General features: G+C 37.2%; 1 protein-coding gene across 2 annotated transcripts in view; it reads left to right on the top strand.

Moving 5' to 3' along the window:
• The window catches only part of DDX6 (DEAD-box helicase 6), a 30,925-nt gene extending 10,888 nt beyond the window's left edge, over positions 1-20,037 (top strand). For both annotated transcript variants that reach the window (XM_052652408.1, XM_052652409.1), the window contains exons 5-14: positions 4,394-4,523; positions 5,395-5,541; positions 7,265-7,359; positions 8,730-8,852; positions 9,266-9,394; positions 10,410-10,526; positions 11,765-11,828; positions 14,046-14,147; positions 14,550-14,756; positions 15,750-20,037. In XM_052652408.1, coding sequence (XP_052508368.1) covers positions 4,394-4,523; positions 5,395-5,541; positions 7,265-7,359; positions 8,730-8,852; positions 9,266-9,394; positions 10,410-10,526; positions 11,765-11,828; positions 14,046-14,147; positions 14,550-14,725 — 1,083 coding nt within the window. In that variant the 3' untranslated portion in view covers positions 14,726-14,756; positions 15,750-20,037. The remainder of the gene's footprint in view (positions 1-4,393; positions 4,524-5,394; positions 5,542-7,264; positions 7,360-8,729; positions 8,853-9,265; positions 9,395-10,409; positions 10,527-11,764; positions 11,829-14,045; positions 14,148-14,549; positions 14,757-15,749) is intronic.
• Positions 20,038-20,522: the final 485 nt, after the last annotated feature.

Here is a 20,522-nt window from a genome sequence, read left to right as displayed (position 1 = left end):
AACTGGAACCAGATACACTACAGATTGGTTCCACACATCTTTCTTTGGTACAGCCATCTGTGACTCTAGTTCTAGGTCTGAGTGCTATGCACAGTAACATAACCATGCCATTTTAAAGGCATAGCTCTATAGTAACAGGCTTTTTTGGCGTACCTAGGAGTCTACTGTTTTATTCTGTTAAACATTGCAAAACCTTATATTAACTTGGAGGTGATTGAAAGATGACAGCTCTTGCTGTTTCCAGACTTTAGGCACAACTTTTGAGGACTTTATAGATAAGAAGGTGATGGAATAGCAGGTAGTTAATTATTGAGAGAAAAACAGGAGTTAACTTCTGTTGGCAACCAAATTTCATATCAAGTTGGGAATCTCATTATTTTGAGGAATTATTTCATTAACCAAGTCTAGTTAGTCATTTATCAAATTTATAGTTAAGAATTAGAACATTCTTAATTCTTTTGTAATTCATTCCTCCTGGTAACACGAATTTACTATGGCTAAAAGAATTGTTTTCCTAAATTCTCAAAAATGCATGTCTTCATTGGATACTGTGGTAAAACTGGAGTATATTCCTTAGGCTGGAGATAATTATTTTTGAAATTACTGTCTTCCATCTCCTTTTTGTTCTAGGGAGCAGTAGAATCCTTAATCATAACTGCCTCCGCAGTATCCATTTTGTTCTCTCTGAAACCAAGATTTAAGTTCAACTGACCCTAGGAATTAAAAAGCAGTTGGTGTCTCCATTTAGCTGTGGAAGTTGGCTAGACTATCCATCAGGGACTGGAGAGAACGCAGTTCCTCAGAAAAAAGTTTAGGGTGCTACTAAGAAAGGGAAAGTGTTGGTCTTTCAGTCGTGCGAGACCCCACGGACTAGCCTGCCAGGTTCCTCTGTCCATGGAATTCTCCAGGCAAGAGCACTGGAGTGGGTAGCCATTCCCTTTTCCAGGGGATCTTCCCAACCCAGGGATCGAAACCTGGTTTCCAGCACTGCAGGGAGATTCTTTACCATCTGAGCCGCCAGAGAACCCCTGAATGCTGAAGCTGCAGCTCCAGTATTTTGGTCATCTGATGCGAACAGCCAGCTCATTGGAAAAGTCCCTGATGCTGGGAAAGCTTTAAGGCAGAAAGAGAAGGGGGTGTCAAGAGGATGAGATGGCCGGAGGCATCACCGACGCAATGGACATGAGCTCTGGCAAGCTTAGGGAGATGGTGAGGGATAGGGAGGCCTGGTGTGCTGCAGTCAGTGGGGTCACAGAGAGTCGAACAGGACTGGGTGGCTGAACCAACAGCAAAGAAAGGGAAATGGATGCTAGGGTTATTAAAGCACAATAAATATCTACTGGCTCAGTCCCTAAGACCTTACAGTGGAACTGGAACACGGACTTTGGAGAGCTAAAGTGTCAGAATCAGACATACCTTTAAGTTCGTGGGATTTTTTTTATTTTGGGTTTTTGTGTTCTGGTGGTGTTTTGTTTGCTTGTTTTTTGCCTTAGGGTATTGGTCACAGAAATACAAGTTTACACATTTTAAGTAATGCAGTTCAGTGGGTTTTTTTTTTAATTCAGTTGTGCAGCCAATCACTACAGTCAGTTTTAGAACATTTTCATCAAAAAGAAACTTAGTAGTTACCCTTCTTCTCCTTGCTCTGAAAGTGAAAGTGAAGTCACTTAGTCGTGTCCGACTCTTTGCGACCCCGTGGACCGTAGCCCACCAGGCTCCTCCATCCATGGGATTCTCCAGGCAAGAATACTGGAGTGGGTTGCCATTTCCTTCTCCAGGGGATCTTCCTGACCCAGGGATCGAACCCAGGTCCCCCGCATTGCGGGCAGATGCTTTAACCTCTGAGCCACCAGAACCCCTCCTCGCTCTAAGCAACCACTAATCAACTTTCTGTCTGTATGGATTGACCTAGTCTAGACAATTTCATATAAATGGGATTATAAAATACATGCTCTTTGTGACTCAGCTGTGGCTTTTTAGCCTAGCATATTTTAGGATTCATCCATATTGTAGCATATGTCAGTACTTTATTCCTTTCTATTGCTGAATAATATTCCACTGTATGGCTATACCACATTTGGTTTATCCATTCTTCAGTTGGTAGAGTTGTTTCCACTGTTAGCTATTATGAATAATGCCTTTTTGAACACTGATGTATGTAGAATTTTTTGTGGAGGTATTTTCATTTCTCTTGGGTATATACCTAGGAGTAGAATTGCTGGTTCATACGGTAATTTTTTATCTTTTTGAGAAACTGCCAGACTATTTCCCAAAATGGCTGTACTACTTAGTAGTGTATGAGGTTCCAATTTCTCTTATTTGCAGACCTAAGTTCAAATCCTGATTCTAGCATTTCCTGCTTAGTCACCTTGTGCAAAACAATATTGAGGATCCATTTTTCCATTTGTAAGACAAAAAGTAACCTAACTTGAAAGGATATAATTAAGTATCTTAAGTGTAGTACCCATCACAGTAAGTTTTTAAAATTTTTAGCTTCCTTCCTCCTCCTCCCTGGCAGTTCCCCATGACTTCTCTTGAGTTTCAAAGCTGTCTGAATCTGGCTTGAATTTTCTCACTTCGAATTGTTTAATCTTCCTAGCAAACAGTGGTAAGAGACAGTGAATATACTGAATTCTCTGACTGCTAATCATAATAGCCACCATATGAGACAAAGTACAGTGCATCTTAACTTACAGGCTAGCTAGCTTACTTTGTTATAGCCCTATCCTTAAACAGTTTCTGTGGAACATAAGTCCTGTCAAAGAGCAGAGAAACAGAAGTCAGTGGCCTTTAAGCCATAATGTAAACCCCTAAAAGGAATTAGGATACCCCCAATCTAAATCTGTCCTGTCTGACTTCACTGAGATATCTTATCCTTTTAAAGGACCTGACTCAGGAAGTCACTGAGAGACTAAAGTCTTTTTCTGCTGTCAAACTGAGTTGTATACTGGTAACCTGTTCAAAAACCATAACAGAGATTGAACCCATGTGATAATTGGCCTTCGGGACAACTGAAGATTAATAGAGTTGACTCAGAGTTGTGGCTCAAGGGATAAAGAACCTCCCTGCAAAGCAGGAGCTGTAGGAGACATGGATCCCTGGAGGAGGAAATGGCACCCCACTCCAGTGTTCGTGCCTGAAAAATCCTGTGGACAGAGGAGCCTGGCGGGCTACAGTCCACAGTGTCACAGAGAGTCAGACATGGCTGAGTAACACATGTGGTCAAGCAAGGAAGGATTTAAGACCAGAGGGTCAAACCAAGGCTTTCTTCTTTGACCTGCTTCACCCTACATAATAAGCAGACTGTTCAATGCTGGCTGTCGGAGTAAATTAACAGAGTGTTGTCACTGAACTATTTTCACAGTTGTTCTGACAACAATGTTAGTTATTCTGATTATATGGAACCCATCTGACCCCTATGATTGGGGTTCTAAAATAAGTGTCATGGTAGGAAATGAAAGTCATGATGCTTATGACTTGGGTATTTCTCCAGTAACAGTTTTAAATTGCTAGAGATATTTGTTTTGGTCATTAGCTCAAGCATAGAAAGAGCTAATTACAGTGATTGTGAATATTTTTCCTAATTTATTTTTCTAATTTTCTAGTTGTAGAAATTAAAATTTTTTAGTTTTAGAAATAGAAGTGTTCTGCTTCCTCTGTTCATACCTGTTTTACCTCTTTTAATTTCTCTCTGTATATGTGTATTTAATATTTAGTAATTGTTGAGAATCCTTTGGTATTGTCTAGGAAATTTGCCCTAATAAGAAATACTATCTTCTGCAAAACACTCACGTCTGCAAAACACATGAGTAAGCCAAATTTGAAAACGAGAAGTCAGGGCACATCTCAGGACAGAAGTTGGCTGCGAGACAGACGTTGGTCATTATGTAATACAATTTTAAAAAAAGATAGGACCCAAGACTAAACTTTTCCAGCTGAGTCCTGTTTATGTAGGAATAAAATTGTCCAACCTACAATTTTTCACTGTGGTCAAGTTGGTTCACTAGTCTCAGAATATCATATAGTCCTTCTTTTGAATATTGTTTGTGCTGTTTTTTCTTCCAGTTTTTAATTGCGAAATGTCCTTCGCTTATTTTCCCCTGTGTTTATTGTGTCAGCCCAAGTTCCTCCTCTTTTTCTGTTGTTGATGCTCACACATACAAACTCAAAGGTTTTTATTACTAAATTTAGTACGTATTTTATGAGTAGTTCTGATAAATATAAGTTGATACTAATGGTGATGTTGACTGGTACTGGTAATTTATTTGGTCTTTACTTTTGTAAAATACTTCAATACCAAGGAACTTTGTATACTTTCAGTGTGTTTTAGAGAAGAACTCGCCTATGTACTGATTTTATTCACAACTAATATGCATTGTTCCATCTCTTCTAGGAGGAGAGCATTCCCATTGCTTTATCTGGTAGGGATATTTTAGCTAGAGCAAAAAACGGAACAGGCAAGAGCGGTGCCTACCTCATTCCCTTACTTGAACGGCTAGACCTGAAGAAGGACAATATACAAGGTTGGTTTAAACTATAAATGGTGATTTAAATCTTGGAGCTGTGTAGAAGATATTACCATCTTTTCTCAGTTGGAACTTAAATCATATGAAATTAGTATTTACCCTTTTCACAGCTTGTGGCCTAGTTGTCTTGTAAAAATGATTCCTAACTTTTAAAAAGAGATTTCTAGTTTTTAAGGTTATTTTGCATATTATACAGTTACTACAGCATTCCAGTGAGATAGGCAAAATAAGAATTATTGTCCAGTAGATAGGGAAAATTGTCTGAAATAGATACTTAAAACTATGGAACTGGAACTAGAATGTTTCTTGTGACAGCTGTGTCTGCAGAGTTCCTTGTAAAAGCAGGAACTTTTTCTCTCTGAAGCCTTGTGGCTTGGGGATTTTAAAATCTTAAGTAGTATGGAAGAGACACATTTCCATAACTGTACCCAGTAGATCTATGTTTTCACCTCTAAAGCTTTTTGTAAAATTTTCAGTTTTTTTCTCCCCATGGTTTCTTGATCTATAATTATTTCTGCCATCTTCCTATTATGTTCATATGATATAAGTAGAACTGGGCAGAAGGAGTTTCCTATTTGGGCATTTTGACTAGTGATCTCTTACTAAAATATTAATAAATTTTGAGTTAATAATTGCCAACTCAAAGAACCCTTTAAGGCTTTGTAACCAGGAAGAGTAGAAGAATTGTATAGCATTGTTACTGAGGAAAAGTCTAAATCTGGTACACTATAATAGGTTCTTTTTTTGAAATTTATTCGTTTGAGTGTCTCGATTACAAGGGGCAATATTTCTATAGCTTCTTAAACTCTTAATACATGGCATTTTCCCCCCCTCTCTCTCCTTTTTTCTGTTTGTTGATATTTTCCAGCAATGGTGATTGTTCCCACTAGAGAACTTGCTCTACAGGTCAGTCAAATTTGCATCCAGGTCAGCAAACACATGGGAGGGGCCAAAGTGATGGCAACCACAGGAGGAACCAATTTACGGGATGACATAATGAGGCTTGATGATACAGGTAAGAAATGATTGGATACAAGCTGGCTTGTTGTCTGTAATTTGACACACAAGTGTTTCAGTAATTTATTAAAATTGTTTTTAAAATAGGGAACAAACATTGCAGTAGAAAAATGAATAAAGGAAATGACCATTTCAGTCAAGAAGAAAAAAATTATTTTAGTCATTGGAAGGATATTTAACCTTACTAGTAATTTTTTAAATTGCATATAAAAACAGTAAATTGATATTGTACCTATCTGATTGACAAGATTAATTAAGATTGGAAAGGCTAATTAGTAATCCAAAATCACTGCAGATGGTGACTGCAGCCATGAAATTAAAAGACACTTACTCCTTGGAAGAAAAGTTATGACCAGCTAGATAGCATATTCAAAAGCAGAGACATTACTTTGTCGACTAAGGTCCGTCTAGTCAAGGCTATGGTTTTTCCAGTGGTCATGTATGGATGTGAGAGTTGGACTGTGAAGAAGGCTGAGCGCTGAAGAATTGATGCTTTTGAACTGTGGTGTTGGAGAAGACTCTTGAAGAGTCCCTTGGATTGCAAGGAGATCCAACCAATCCATTCTGAAGGAGATCAGCCCTGGGATTTCTTTGGAAGGAATGATGCTAAAGCTGAAACTCCAGTACTTTGGCCTCCTCATGCGAAGAGTTGACTCATTGGAAAAGACTCTGATGCTGGGAGGGATTGGGGGCAGGAGAAGGGGATGACAGAGGATGAGATGGCTGGATGGCATCACTGACTCGATGGACGTGAGTTTGAGTGAACTCCGGGAGTTGGTGATGGACAGGGAGTCCTGGCGTGCTGCAATTCATGGGGTCGCCAAGAGTCAGACACGACTGAACGACTGAACTGAACTGAATATGCATTTGTGAAGAAATTTGTTGTCTTGGAACATAGGGGTATAGATTGATACAATCTCTATGGTGGGCAATTTGGCATTATGTTTCAAAATTATACATGTATGTTTTTAATGATCTTTTTTTGAAGAAATAATTGGACAAATGCAAGGTTGTTCACTACAGTGTGGTTTGTAGTACCGAAAAACTGGAACAATATCAGGGAAATTTGGCTAAATATATTGGGGTATAGACTGAATGGAATGCCACATAGCCATTAAAGAGTGCAGCTGATCTGTATTCATTTTCATGAAGAGTTCTCCATGATAACATTATTTAGTGAAAAAAAGAAAACAGCAAGAGTTGAAATCCATTTAAAGTTATACATTGAATTTTAGTCAGGATTTTATATATGATTGTTACTTGATTAGTTTAATTACTATAGTCTTTATACTGCCTTGTTAATTAAAAATGATCATCTTACTTGACCCTGTTACAGTCTTCTGCAGACCATTGATCTATTAATAGATTAGAGGCAAGCTGCTGTATCACGACTGAAGTGACTTAGCAGCAGCAGCTATATCAAAAGTTCGGCATACTTTTTGTTTTTCCCTGGGGGTTTCCCTCAGACAAAGAACTATGTTCCTTATTTGGAACAGGTGAATTGGAAAGCTGTAGCCCACTGCATGCAGAGGTGAAACTAACTGGTATTCTCTAGCCAACTGAAGATGAGATGGAAATCCATATTCTAAAACACGTCTTGGCCTCTTTGTATTATTCCTACAGCAGTGTTTCTGATAAACTTTGTATGTGATAAACCTTTACTGTATCCTCTTTGCCCCAACTAAAATTAACGAAAATACATGTTTTCTAATCTTGTGTAGTGCATGTGGTGATAGCTACCCCTGGAAGAATCCTGGATCTTATCAAGAAAGGCGTAGCAAAAGTTGATCATGTCCAGATGATAGTATTGGATGAGGTAACATTTTTTTCATTTGGGAACATACCATTCTGTACTGATGTGGCTTTGTTTATAACTGCCAATGAATGAAGGATAACCTCTTTAAGACCTTCCAGTAAATTCATTACTCTTGTTGGTTTGTTCAAAATAACTTGCTTCTAAAACATGTTTTGCCTTTTAAAAGCAATAGATGATAGGTGTTTATAGGAATGATTCAGCCTTGTGTCTTTTTCTTAGGGAAGTCAGATAGTTTATTTTTATTTTGCACTGAGAAGTCATTGAATAACCTCAAAGCCAAGGCCATTCTACATCTGTCTTCATTCTGTGATTGATCTTAAAAAGCGTGTTAAAAAAAAAGGCATCTTAAAAACCCCTCATTTAACATACTCAATTTGGTATTGTTTGGTTTTTTGTCTCTGTTATATGTGTTCTCTCACCAGACTATAAGTGCCTTTTGAGAACTTACTCAGCTCTGCATTCTTGGGACCTAGCAAGCAGGTGTTTTATATGTATATGCAATCAGTGTTGATGTTTTGGGTTTTTAAATTTTTAATTGAAAGATAATAGCTTTACAGTGTTATGTTGTTTTTGCTGTACATCAGGCTCCAAGTATGTGTACGTTCTCTTCTTGAGCACCCCCACACCCCCCAGTGTTGATGTTTTGAAATGAAGTTATTTTCCTATTTGGTCTGTTTTAAGATAACTGGATCCGTTTCCTCTTGGTCTAATTTGAAACAGGTTTTTATCTTTGAGTAGTGAGAGAGCACATTTATTAGTGACTGTGTTAGCACTAAGTGCTTTACATGTTTTTTCATTGAATTTTTACAACAATCCTATAAGGTAGTTAGTTATCTTATAAAGTAATTCCTACAGTAAGAAGACATCTTGATTTTTAAATTGTGGAAACTGAAATAGAAGTTAAGAAACCTCCCGACATAGATAATAGCGAAGGAAGCAAGTTTTCTGTTTGTGTGTGTGAGGGGGTGAAGTAGAAAAGGATAGCTTTTATTTGCCAGGCAAAGGGAAACACACCCTGCTTCTGCCTCAAAAAACTGTATCCCTGACAAGTTTTAAATACAGGTAGTTTAATGCTGTAGCCTGTACTTCTAACTATTATACCATAATGTCTCTTTAATGGAAATCACATTAAAATTTTTTTTATGAGAATAAGGATTATGTCTGTCTAGGATTTTTTTTCCCTTAGATCAGTATTACAGACTTTCCCTTTTTTTGTATCACTGAATGTGTCTTGGTGCCTTTGGACTATATAGTGTTTACAGCCAGGAACATTCTGTGAACTCTCTTGCTGGAATGATTGATTCCTTATTAACAAAAAACTGTAGACATGATTTCATTGTGTTTAATATCATCTTCTCTTTGTACTGCAGGCAGATAAGTTGCTGTCACAGGATTTTGTGCAGATAATGGAGGATATTATTCTCACGCTACCTAAAAACAGACAGATTTTATTATATTCTGCTACTTTCCCTCTTAGTGTACAGAAGTTCATGGTGAGTATAAATCTGTACTTAGAAGCAGTACCTTCCTGTTGGCCATGAGTATACCTTTATCCATAATTATATTACTAGTGTATATTTTATGCTGGTTTCAAGTTTTAAGATACAAAAGTATTTTGATTTTTATTTGTTCATTAAGCTGGTGTCTGACATAGCCATTGATGCTAGATAAATTGATTACAGCATAATCTTATATTTAAAGTACAAAATAGTAATAACTTAGCTGTATATCTGGACGTTAGATCTCCCATTTTATGGTAATGACAGATTATATATTTTAAAGAGAGCTGCATCCCTTCAATTAAGAGTTTATCAGACAGACATGTATGAGGATATATTTTGAGTTAAAGTTTATTTAAAGAAATAAACTCTGCTTTAACTATAAGACTTTTTTTTTTTCCCTTCAGAATTCCCATTTGCAGAAACCCTATGAGATTAACCTGATGGAGGAACTAACTTTGAAGGGAGTAACCCAGTACTACGCATATGTAACTGAGCGCCAAAAAGTACACTGCCTCAACACACTTTTCTCCAGGGTGAGCCAGTTAAACTTCAACTGCTGAATGTTATCCATTCCTTAACTTCAATAAAACAGTTGTATCAGTTTTCTCATCATTTTCAGTGCAGGAAAAAAAAAGTCCTTGGTTTTTCCTAAAAGGTAGTTTCATTTGTTGATCTGAAGCTAATACTATATGATTGACAGGTCATAGGCACTTTTAATTTGATTCTAAAATAATTTGACCTTAATTGCAGGTAATCCCATTATTCTCAGTAATTACAATTGTTCTGTTGTAAGTAGATCTGTTTTTGCAAGTTTGCCTACTTGCCAGAATTTTCTTGTCACCCTGAAGTCAGTACTCAGATGCTCTTTGAAGACGCATGTGAAAAATTTGAGACTTAATGCTGTTTATCCCTGCCCTCTTGTTTGAGCTCAGAAATGAACACCCTTTTCACAGTCTAATGCCACATTCCCCACTTTTTTGTGCTTTTTTCTTGATTCCACTGTTTTAAATGGCTCTTAGGCATAGTGCTGACATGTTTGTTGTCCAGTGCTCCTAAGAAGAGATGATGTGTTAGATAAACTTCATAAAGACCTGAGTTATCCAGTGATGTTGGCCATGAGTAAATAAGGTGTCTTTAAAAAAACAGTAACACGTGGGGTGAGTTCCTGGCGGTCGGGTGGCTAAGACTCCACACTTTGAATACAGGGGATCTGGGTAGATCCTTGGTTAGGGAACTAGGATCCTGCAAGCCATGTGGTGCAGCCCGAAAAAACTCAGTAACATGCATAAAACCAGATTATCTGTTGACCCATTGATGAAAAAAGTTATGAGTTCCTCACAGGAACCTAACCCTCTATTTCCCCTGGAAGGAGTGGTCATATATTAACTGTGCTTAACTGCAACTACTACTAAATGCGTAGCACTTAAAATTTTTATAGTTTTGCATCTCCTGTGTCATGAGATTATAACTCATAGTGTTTTCAACATTTGTCAATATTTTATTTTCTTTCTAATGTCTTTTTTTTTTTCCTCTCTCTCCTGTGCTCAGCTTCAGATAAACCAGTCGATTATTTTCTGTAACTCCTCTCAGAGAGTTGAATTGCTAGCCAAGAAGATTTCTCAACTGGGTTATTCTTGCTTCTATATCCATGCTAAAATGAGGCAGGTGAGTGTAAAACTTGTACTTGCATAGATTTTTTTAAAAGCTTTTTCTGAATATTTCTTGAATTTTGTTTTAATGCTCTTCCAAGTGCCCTGAGTTTAAGAATAAATTACTGTTCAGTAGGCAAAGGACCCTTCATTTTAACTTCTCTGGGGTAAGGTTTCCTAACTATAAACAGGGGTAATAGTATGTACCCTTAACTTCACAAGGTTTTAGGAAGATAGAGATTGTGTATGAATGAATAGTTTGTCAGTTGCCAAGCATAATAGAAATGTGAGATTTTATTCGCTTCCTTCCCCATAATCTTGGATTTGGGCTAGTGTTTAGTACAGTAACCACTAGCAGCATTAAACTATTTAAAATTTAGTCTTCAGTCATACTACATTTCAGATGTCACTTTAGTGTGACTATCAGCCACAGTTTTGGAAGGTTTGTAGAAAGTTCTAGTTTATCTGTGTACCTTCTCAGGTTCATCTTTTTCTCTTTATTGTTTGCCTTTAGAAAAAGGATGGAATCTGTTTCAGAACTTGATTTAACAGAAAATAAATTCAAAACTATCAACATATTGTGTTTGTGCTAATGTTGTGAAATTTCATGATAGGAAAGCAGTTTCTGTAGTCTGACAGGTTAAGAACTTAATCAGCTCACGTATGGTTTTCAAAGAAGCTTATTGTCATGGATCAGGTGCCATCATATAGGCACCTAATTTTAAAATTATCACAGGAAATGATGTATAAAATTGAAGAGAATATTTCAGAGTGGAAGAACATTGCATTGAAAAGAAAGACCAGTTTGCCAGATGGTAGATTCATTGATTTTGCTTGACTTTAGTGTGTTTTCATTTTTATTTAACTGAAAAGTAGTTATTTTTAGCTTTTATATATAATAACTGAAAAGTAGTAGATGTTTCAGTTAAGCTAAACTTCTGGCATCTTTTATTTGAAACATTTTAGAAGTAAATGCAGTGAAAATTGTCACTTAAAACCCACTCCTGCAAAAAAATAGAATACCTTTAAGAATTGAGATAATATGAATACATTTATATTTGTTGCTTATTAATTCCCATGGGAGACTTTTTTTTTTCCTACCTTTTGTTTTTAATGTATATTGAATGTGCCTCCTTTCTCATTCATAAAAACAAATTTGGATATAAAGAAACTGCTTGGGTAGGAGTAAAAAATGATGGAAATTTGGAGGCTTGTGTGAGTTGTAATCAAATAAATGCATTGCTTTATTCCTAGGAACATCGAAATCGTGTGTTTCATGATTTTCGAAATGGCTTATGCCGCAATCTTGTTTGCACTGGTAGGTATTTTCTATTCCTTTACCCATTGTTTTTCTTCCTAGTTCTTTCTCTGTCCTGTCCTGCAGTGAAGCTGCTTACATAGTCAGCTCCCTCTCCTACCATTTCTAGAATTTCTGAAGTTGAGAATGAGCTGTAGGTAACTTTTTTTTTTTTTTTTTGGTAGTTAAAACTTTTGAAATTAGGTTCCGTACCTGAAACTGCAGAACACTTATTTTGGCACTCCTACCTAATCTCTGCCTATTAAACCAGTTTTGGAGTTTATGTATTTTCTGAATAGTTGTAGCATGTAGGAATGAGTTCTATTTAGCATATGCAAAATGAATCATGTTAAGAAACTATGTTTTGGAAGTTTATCATGGTCTTTCTTTTGCCAGAATCAGACTAGTTTGTGCTCTGGTGTATTTCACTACATAAAGAAAAGCAGACTGGGGGTGCATGTGGACAGTTGGATTCAGTAGCCTCCTGTCTGTTCACTGGGAATATAGTCTTAGTATTGGTACTAGGTTTATAATCTAAACTAAGTTTCTGGATAGAGGGAAGAACCTAGTTTTTTGTTTTTTAATTTTTGAGCTATACACAGAGATAAATATAGAAATGCATGGGTTCTGGGGGCTGACGGTAAAGTTATATGCAGACTTTCAGCTGAGACCCTAACTCCTGATTTGTTCAAGGGTCAACTGTACAGACAAGTAGAAGGGTGCCATTTGCCATTAACCGTTTCCTAATTTGAGAATGAAAAATACTTTTTTCTCCCCTAGAAAGAATTCGTAGTACTTACAGAACTCATATATTGTTACGAATTACTGCTGTGGTTACATGGTTTTATTTTAAGCATTAACTTGCTGAGGCTGCCCTCAGATAAGTTTTTGAAGTGCCAGTGCTTTCTTCTTGCTCATTTTTCAGAACAGTGGGCAAATACATCATTAAATAAGTACTGAACATTTATGTGTAACATGTATAAATACATACAAAGTACCACTCCTCTCAAGTAGTAGTTGTTTAATCGGAGATAAAAAGATGACATTAAGGACCTCGGGCTGGGCCTGCGAACTTTTTCTGTTAAGTCCATGTAGTAAATATCTTAGACTTTGCATACTATGTGGTCTCTGTTACAAGTAACTTGACTCTGCTGTTCTACCTCAGTGGCAGTATATTTAACAAATGGCCGTGGCTATGTGGCTGTAAAATTTGACAAAAACGGTCATTGGGCTCGATCTCCAAGGGAGTAAAAGTAATTTGCAAGTGTGAGGTATATACATTAAATAACCCTAAATTTTCATAGGAGAGGGAAAAAACTAGCTGAGGTGATCTGAGAAGATATGGAATTGTAATTTATAGTCTATAGATGAGTTTTAGACTTGGATAAGAAGGAATATTTCGTTAGGGGCCTGGCATAAAAAGTAATCTAGAGATCGCTAAGAAGATAGTTTAAAGAAGTATAGTGGGTGAGGTTGGTATAGTCGAAGTTTTGAGATGTGTTACAACCAGAATACAGAGCAGAGGACTTTGAGTGTCAATTTTAAATTTTATCTGGAGACAGTTGAAAATAACAAGTTACAAATTCAAACCAGTATATTAGAAATACTTGTTTGACTGTCATGGATTATTTTGACGTGTGGAGCTGAAAAGTGCAGGGAAATCTAGTTATTAGCTTATTGAACTTATTGGAGTTGTGTCTGCATGTATTTGTCAAAGCCTAAATTAGCATAATAATTGTGGGACTGGAAAAAAGTAGAAGGGAGAGTCTTGCATATTAGCTTACCTCAGACCTGTTATAAATCATTCAGCAGAATGGGATGAAAGAATTCTGAACAAAGTATAAATTACTGCTGGTAGATTGCCTCTTTTTTAAAGTATTCTCCCTTATGCAGTGAACTTTAAAAATAATTTATTAACTTTGGATTAAATACTTAAAAATAGAGTGAAGAAAATTATACTTGGGAGTTCGTTTGTGAGTGTATAAGCTTTTTCAGTCATCCTTGATTTGCACTGTTACCTCAGAGCATTTTTTAAAACTTTGATACAACACTGGGAAAAGGTAACCTGTGAACAGAAAGCTGCTTATGGTTAATGTGCATGAGAAATAATGCCAATAATTTACAGATGCTTTTGAATTACTGCATGAAGTGAGTGAAGCTTAGGTTCCTTTAGAGATGTTGAATAGTATTATGACACCAAATTGAAGGATATAATGGAGCTTTGTTTTTGTTTTAAAGATTTGTTTACCCGAGGTATTGATATACAAGCTGTGAATGTGGTAATAAACTTTGACTTCCCAAAGCTGGCAGAGACCTATCTCCATCGTATTGGAAGATCAGGTGAGGAAAAGGAAGATGTTCTTTGTGGAAGTCTTTTGAGAAGTTTAATCACTAAATTTTGTTCCTTTTGTGAAGTAGAGTGTGGTAGCAATTAAAATAGTGAATTTAAACTTGGTTTTTGATATATCAATTTCTAATTCTTCCAGAACATTTTTTTTTTTTAAGTTAAAATAACCTGATGCCTAATTTAAGATTTACAAATTAGAACCTCACTTTTCTAACTCTGCTGTTCGTATTTTATACTGTGTATTTTGGCAACTTTTGACACTATTACTTTAGGCTGTGAATAATGAGTGGCACTAAATAAAAACATTAATCCTATATGGATCTGCCACTTATAGACTAGTGCTTGCACATTGACTCTCATATTTAACTCATTAATTAGAATTGTTTTTTTCTTAGGTCGCTTTGGTCATCTTGGCTTAGCCATCAACTTGATCACATATGATGATCGCTTCAACCTGAAAAGTATTGAGGAGCAGCTGGGAACAGAAATCAAACCTATCCCGAGCAACATTGACAAGAGCCTGTATGTGGCAGAATACCACAGCGAGCCTGTAGAAGATGAGAAAGCTTAACAAGCAAGTGTGTACCTGACAAAACAGCCAAGTAAGCATAATGTTTAAGGGAAGGAGATTAAGGTCCTCTTTCCCCCAGGGGGAATGTGATGTCCTACCATATACAATTAGCAATAAAAGATGAAATACTTCTTGACATAAATGGCAGTGAACAGGAAGTATCTCAGTTGAAGTGATCTTATTGGCGAATCCATAAATGCAGTTCTTGAATGCCGTCTTCCTAAGTAATATATGTGAACAGTACTTAAGACAAATTCAGACTTCTAAAATAATAGAAGCAAAAAAGAATTAGCATTTTTGAATATGAAAATATTTTTGCTCTTTATCACTCAGTCATCTGTTAGCATTCACTCTTAATTTCTAGTGGGTACCTTAATAGGTTCAATTATCTGTAAAACCTTATTGCTAAAGGTATAATCAGGTTATGAGGATAACTGCCTTACTTTAAATGGCCACTGGAGCGTGCATCCACCTTTTCATCTTTTGTTGACTAGAGGACTCTGGAAGAAATGCTTAAAACAAGACTTAATTAACATAGGAAAAAACCCTCCAAAACAGCCAATATTCCTGTAAGGAAAATCTGATTTCAGAGATGATAGTTTCCAAATTAGCAGTGAACATTTTACCCATTATTTTTAGAGTCTCCAAATTAACTCTTCACTTTAACCTTTTTATCCTAATTTACTTGTCAAACACAAAACCCTTGGACAAAAACTAGCTCATGTATGCTAGTACACTGACAGGCTGTTGAGTTCATACAGAATTTGAAAAAACTTTTTAAAATTGTCGCAGATGACTACTGCCTGCTACCAGTACTTTTAGGATTTCATTCTGTCTCTGGGATGTCTAGCGGAAATTCCTTAATCCTGAGCTGATGGTATAGTGTGTAAAGAGGCTCAGTAGAAGCTGTTACGGAGAGCATTTGGGATGGAATTGTGAGCGCCTGCTTCACGAGTGCATCACGTGTGTGTGTCCTAGTTTATATGGCTTACCAGCGGTAATTTTAGGTTTCTGTTTTCTGTAGGCTTTGACGAACTATGGAAGGCTCGTTTGGATCTGTGACACATCGATTTTGGGGGGAATGCTCTTCTCTTTGTGGGTTTTTCATCTTCTTTTATTTTGGAACTATGAAGACTTGAGAGCTCAGACATTTCTTTTTTTTAACTGGTGAAGAGAAAAGCTGAAAAGGAATTTACCTTTTTTGTTCCACTTGTTTGCACTGTGTGCTGACTGAACATTAGTTGCACTAACTGCTGGTTTTTAAAAAATTTTTCTGGGGAAGGGGGGACAAAGAAGGAAGAGAAAGAAGGGGAGAAACCCTAAAAAGAGAAGAACCTTCATCGATGAACACAAGCTTGTCTACGATTTCAGAATTCTTCAACAGCTGACTCTTGAGTGCATTTCAACTTCTCCCTGGTTACTCATCCGTTTTTAAGCCTGAAGAGCTTATTACTTATTTGTGCGAAGTGCCTTATGCTATGAGACCATTCAGAATATCATCTTTTAGACACAGCCCAAGGATTCAACAATAGTATTTTTTTTTCTTTTTTCTTTCTTTTAAAAATTTTTGTCTTTTCATTTTGGTTTCAAGTTGAAGTCTCTCTCTTCCCTTTCTACCCGATACTCAAGCCCAGGGCTGGAAGATGAAACGTATTAGTAATGTTAAACATCATTTTCTTTTTCTTTATGTGGAGGAGTTGATATGCAACTGCAGTTCATCCGCACTGTAAATACATGTATTTAACAAAAAAAAACAATCCCAAGTGAAAATTTCTTCTGGGCTGAGTAGATGCAACATCATCGCTCCCAAAGGAAAGAGCAGTCTATCATCGCAGGAGCCATATGACAAGCCTTTTGTGCTCTATAGCAGAACACTAAAGACTGGTTTACATACGCCTCCATTAGCAGTTATGGCACTTGATGTGTAGACGTGTCAGAGCCTTTGACCCTCTTTCCTCTGTGGCAGAGTGTGTCCCATAGAAAATTGGGTGTGTATACTTGTATAAACTTTGTAAATAGGTTTTTTTTCTGGGTTCATATATATATATATACATATATATATATATTTTTTTTTTGGATGAAGGTTGCTGGGATTAAGGGGATTAGAGTGATTATGGGAGCAGCTAAAGATGAGAGGGGCTCAGTTTTCCGCAACACTAAATCTAAAAAGTATTTTGGCTTCTTACTGTAGAGAGCAGACCTCTACAGGAATCCTACATTGGAAAAGAGACCCAGAAGTTGGGGATTCACTGCTGCCACACTGTCTCATATAGTACCTTTGGAGTAGGCCTGACAGAGAGAGCAAGAAAGCTTCAGAAACCTATAATTCAAGATGTTATTTTTTTGAGACGTTCTCTCTGATACTGTTCCCCGCCAGCCTTCTTTAAAAGTTTGAGAAACTTTTCAAGCTCTGCGAAAGGGGACAAAGAATTTGCCTTGCACTGTGGGGATAGGATTGAGCGGCAGTGTCTTTGAGCAGTATATGTATAAAGCATGGATTTGCATTTCAGAATATTAGCCAGTACCAGCTTCGGTAATTTTAGCAGTTCTGGGGCTTACTTTCTGTGGATCACCTCCTGTACTTTTATGTGTTGCCCTCTGCCCACCTTGATACATAAACTTGCAGGAACGGGCGACCCCTGAGAGCTGTTAACTTTCATGCTACAGAAAGCTGCTTGCCATCCTCTTGCTTTGTGACAAGAATTATCTGTCATTTTGCATTGTAAATTGCTGGCAAATGCTTTACAGTCAATAGTGTTGCTTTAAATTGTGCCCCTCCCAACATGCTTGATGTTTGGCCTGATCTCCAGGCAAAAGGAGTGAGATGAATCAATACCAGTGAACTTTTTTTTTAATGTTTTTAATTCCCTTTTAACCCAGTATACTAGGTCAATCAGGAGGCATCTAGGATTAAAAAAAAAAAAAAAGAAAAAATTTAAAAAAAAATTGGTTTCCATTTGTCATTGTCTTTTAAAACCCTAAAATATTCCAGGTATGTCTTACATAAACTTTCATGCTTAACTCATCTGGATAAAGAAGTCAGTTATTCGAAATTGCTTTTTTGACTCTGCCTAGTTCTAAGCAAAATTATTTGTAATTCCAAAATTCCTTGAGGATCAAAATCCTGCAGATGCCTCCTGATAAGACATAGCCCTGACTCCTTAAAAATTGTAGCAAGAGCTGCACAGTACAAACCCAAAAAAGAATAACTCATTTATCTGGTATCCAAGCCACACTGTGTCTCCAGCCAATGTAGGTTACTAAATGCAAGGCCTAATTAAGAAAGTAACCTTTTCCCAGGGAGGGGTGGGGGGAGGGAACTTAAAAGGCATCAACTTTTGACCAAAAAATCTTGCCCTTGTACTGATGCAGCTCTCTTTCCCCCCCATCTCTGGCGAGATAAGAGGGATCATTCATTATAGAAGAAAAACAAGGAAAGTTCATAAACGATTCTGTGTCTCGCTAGAGAGAGTGGGTAACTAAACAGACAGCGCAGTCTTTCGCCATCCTCAGACTGCGCTCTGCCTGGTGCCACGCGCCTGTGGGTCCCTCTAAAAGCACAGACTTTAAATTGAAAGTTTTACTGAAGTACAGCCTCTGATGAGGAGTGGCACTTAAAACTATCTGGGACACCACTATTGGACACAGTCTTACACAGGCAGCTGTCCAGTTTTGGTGCTTGACTCTTGAATAGGAATTGTTAAATGGAAAGATGCTCTACGAACTAGGTCAAAGCCTAGTCTTTTTTTTTTTTTTCCTTCAATTCCCCCTTAAAATAAGGAGCATTGTTACTATTAGTTGATTTTATTAGTATTGGGTGTTCAAGTAATGGTAATATTTTTCCAGTGGTTCATTTGGATAAAAACTACTCCCCTTATTTTTAATATTTAAATTACAATCAGCTCCTGGTTTAACCAGTGGTTTATATAGTTGTGTAATGAGTTATGGACTGTTACACAGCTTGCTGTCTCTCTCTCCCTTACATTCCAATGGAGAAACTTTGCCTTTTCCCTTAGGAATGGAATGGAATAAATTTATTCTAAAATGATCTTCCATGGGAATAAGTAAGGGGGAGAGAAACCTAAATATAATCTCAATTATTTTCAAGTTGGTCCCAGCATCATAATATAGGTTGGCCCCAAGGGGCGGGGGGAGGGGGGAGGCAATTGGTTATCAATATTTGTTTTCAGAATGAGATGGGAGCATCTTTCCTTTGCCTTGTGCTTTGTGTTTGATACCATCATGCTTGGATTAGAACCAGACAACTCAGCACAAAGCCTTGAGTGTACATTGTTGGAACCAAAACATCTCATTCTGATCACTTGGTTTAATTTTTTTCTTTTTTATTTTTTAATAGGGTGGGAGGGAGGTTACTTTGCCCCAAAAGGGAGGGTATCTGCACTAAGGATTTAGAAACACTTTGGAAGCTCATGACCTCATCAGAAACTGCCTTTAGTCACACTCCTGACCTTACAGATGAGTAACAAAAAGATGAAATAAATTCTTGGGTATTAAGCCATGTTGTTTTTATTTGCTACTTTTCCCAGCATTCTGTGTATCTTAAGCTGTTGTGGAATCATTTTTCTGCCAAAATACCTTTGTCAAGCCAAAAGTTTTTGGCCTCATGGGAGCTGATGTAGTCAACTTCTTGGTGAACTTTAGTGGAAGTAGTTGTACTTCATACCTTTAGTTTTTTGGGTTTTGTTTTGTTTTTTAACTTCCAAAGAAAACCCACTTCTTTCTGATCTAAAAACTCATCTTTGGGGTAAAGAGTTAAGTGTCCAAAGGTTCATGAGGTCAGAGGGAGCTAGCCTGGCACCTGGACTGTGCCCCTCCATAGCTGACAGATTCCAACAGAAGTGTATTTAAATTCTCCAGTAGACAGTACTGGGCAGGGCAAGGGAGGGGGTAGGGTTGGGCTATTAAGATACAGTCTACTGTATTTTAACCAGTGGTTGTTGGGGAGGGGTGCTTGGAGAAAACAAAGTCACTATTCCCTTTTTTGAAACAAGATTAAAATGAAGAAAAGTTATTTTTTGTTTAGTAAAAACAGGATAGAATTCCAGTGTCCCTAGCCACAAGGGACCAGTTCCACTGAAAAGTGAACAGTGGGGACTCAATTTTGAAAACATCTGGGGAATGGGAAAATTGGCTTTCTGTTAATTGGCAAATGTTCCAGTAGGGCTGTGTTTTTGTTGGAATGTCTTATGTTTTATGTACACATATATTGACCAGAGTCTCTGCTGAATTTAAAAGAAAAGATGGTGGATAAAATCTTGATTTGTTAATTTATCTCAATAAAAGCCCACTGGAACTCCAAATATGTGTGTGGTGTGTCTTTAGCAGCAGCTGTTCAATCTTGAAGTCATTTTTAGTTGAATGACTCACATTCTGAAAAGCAAGAAGACTCAGCACTACTCCTCTGAGACCAGTTCAATAAAATCAGAGCACCTTTGTCCAGCCCTAAGGCTGTCTCACCATTTGCATTTAACTTTTCATAGCCTAAACAAACGGAACAGGAAAGGAGAAAGGAGAGAGATGTTGGTCCACAGTATGTTGGAGAACTGCCAGTGATTACCCCCTAGAATTGTTCAGAACCTGCCCCCCAAAATTAGTGAATGGAATTTGTATTCTGAGAACTAGAAATTCTGATGAAAGAAAAAAGACCTAAATAATTGGAGAAAAGCAGACAAAGCTGGACCCAACATCCTCACCCGTACACCCAAAAGACTGGTGTAACAAGGTATGTACAAGACTTGTATGCTGAAAACTGCAAGATACGCTGATGAGAGAAATA

The sequence above is a fragment of the Budorcas taxicolor genome, chromosome 15 (assembly GCF_023091745.1).
Source record: "Budorcas taxicolor isolate Tak-1 chromosome 15, Takin1.1, whole genome shotgun sequence".
NCBI lineage: Eukaryota > Metazoa > Chordata > Mammalia > Artiodactyla > Bovidae > Budorcas > Budorcas taxicolor.
This window is presented reverse-complemented; position numbering and strand designations above follow the sequence as displayed.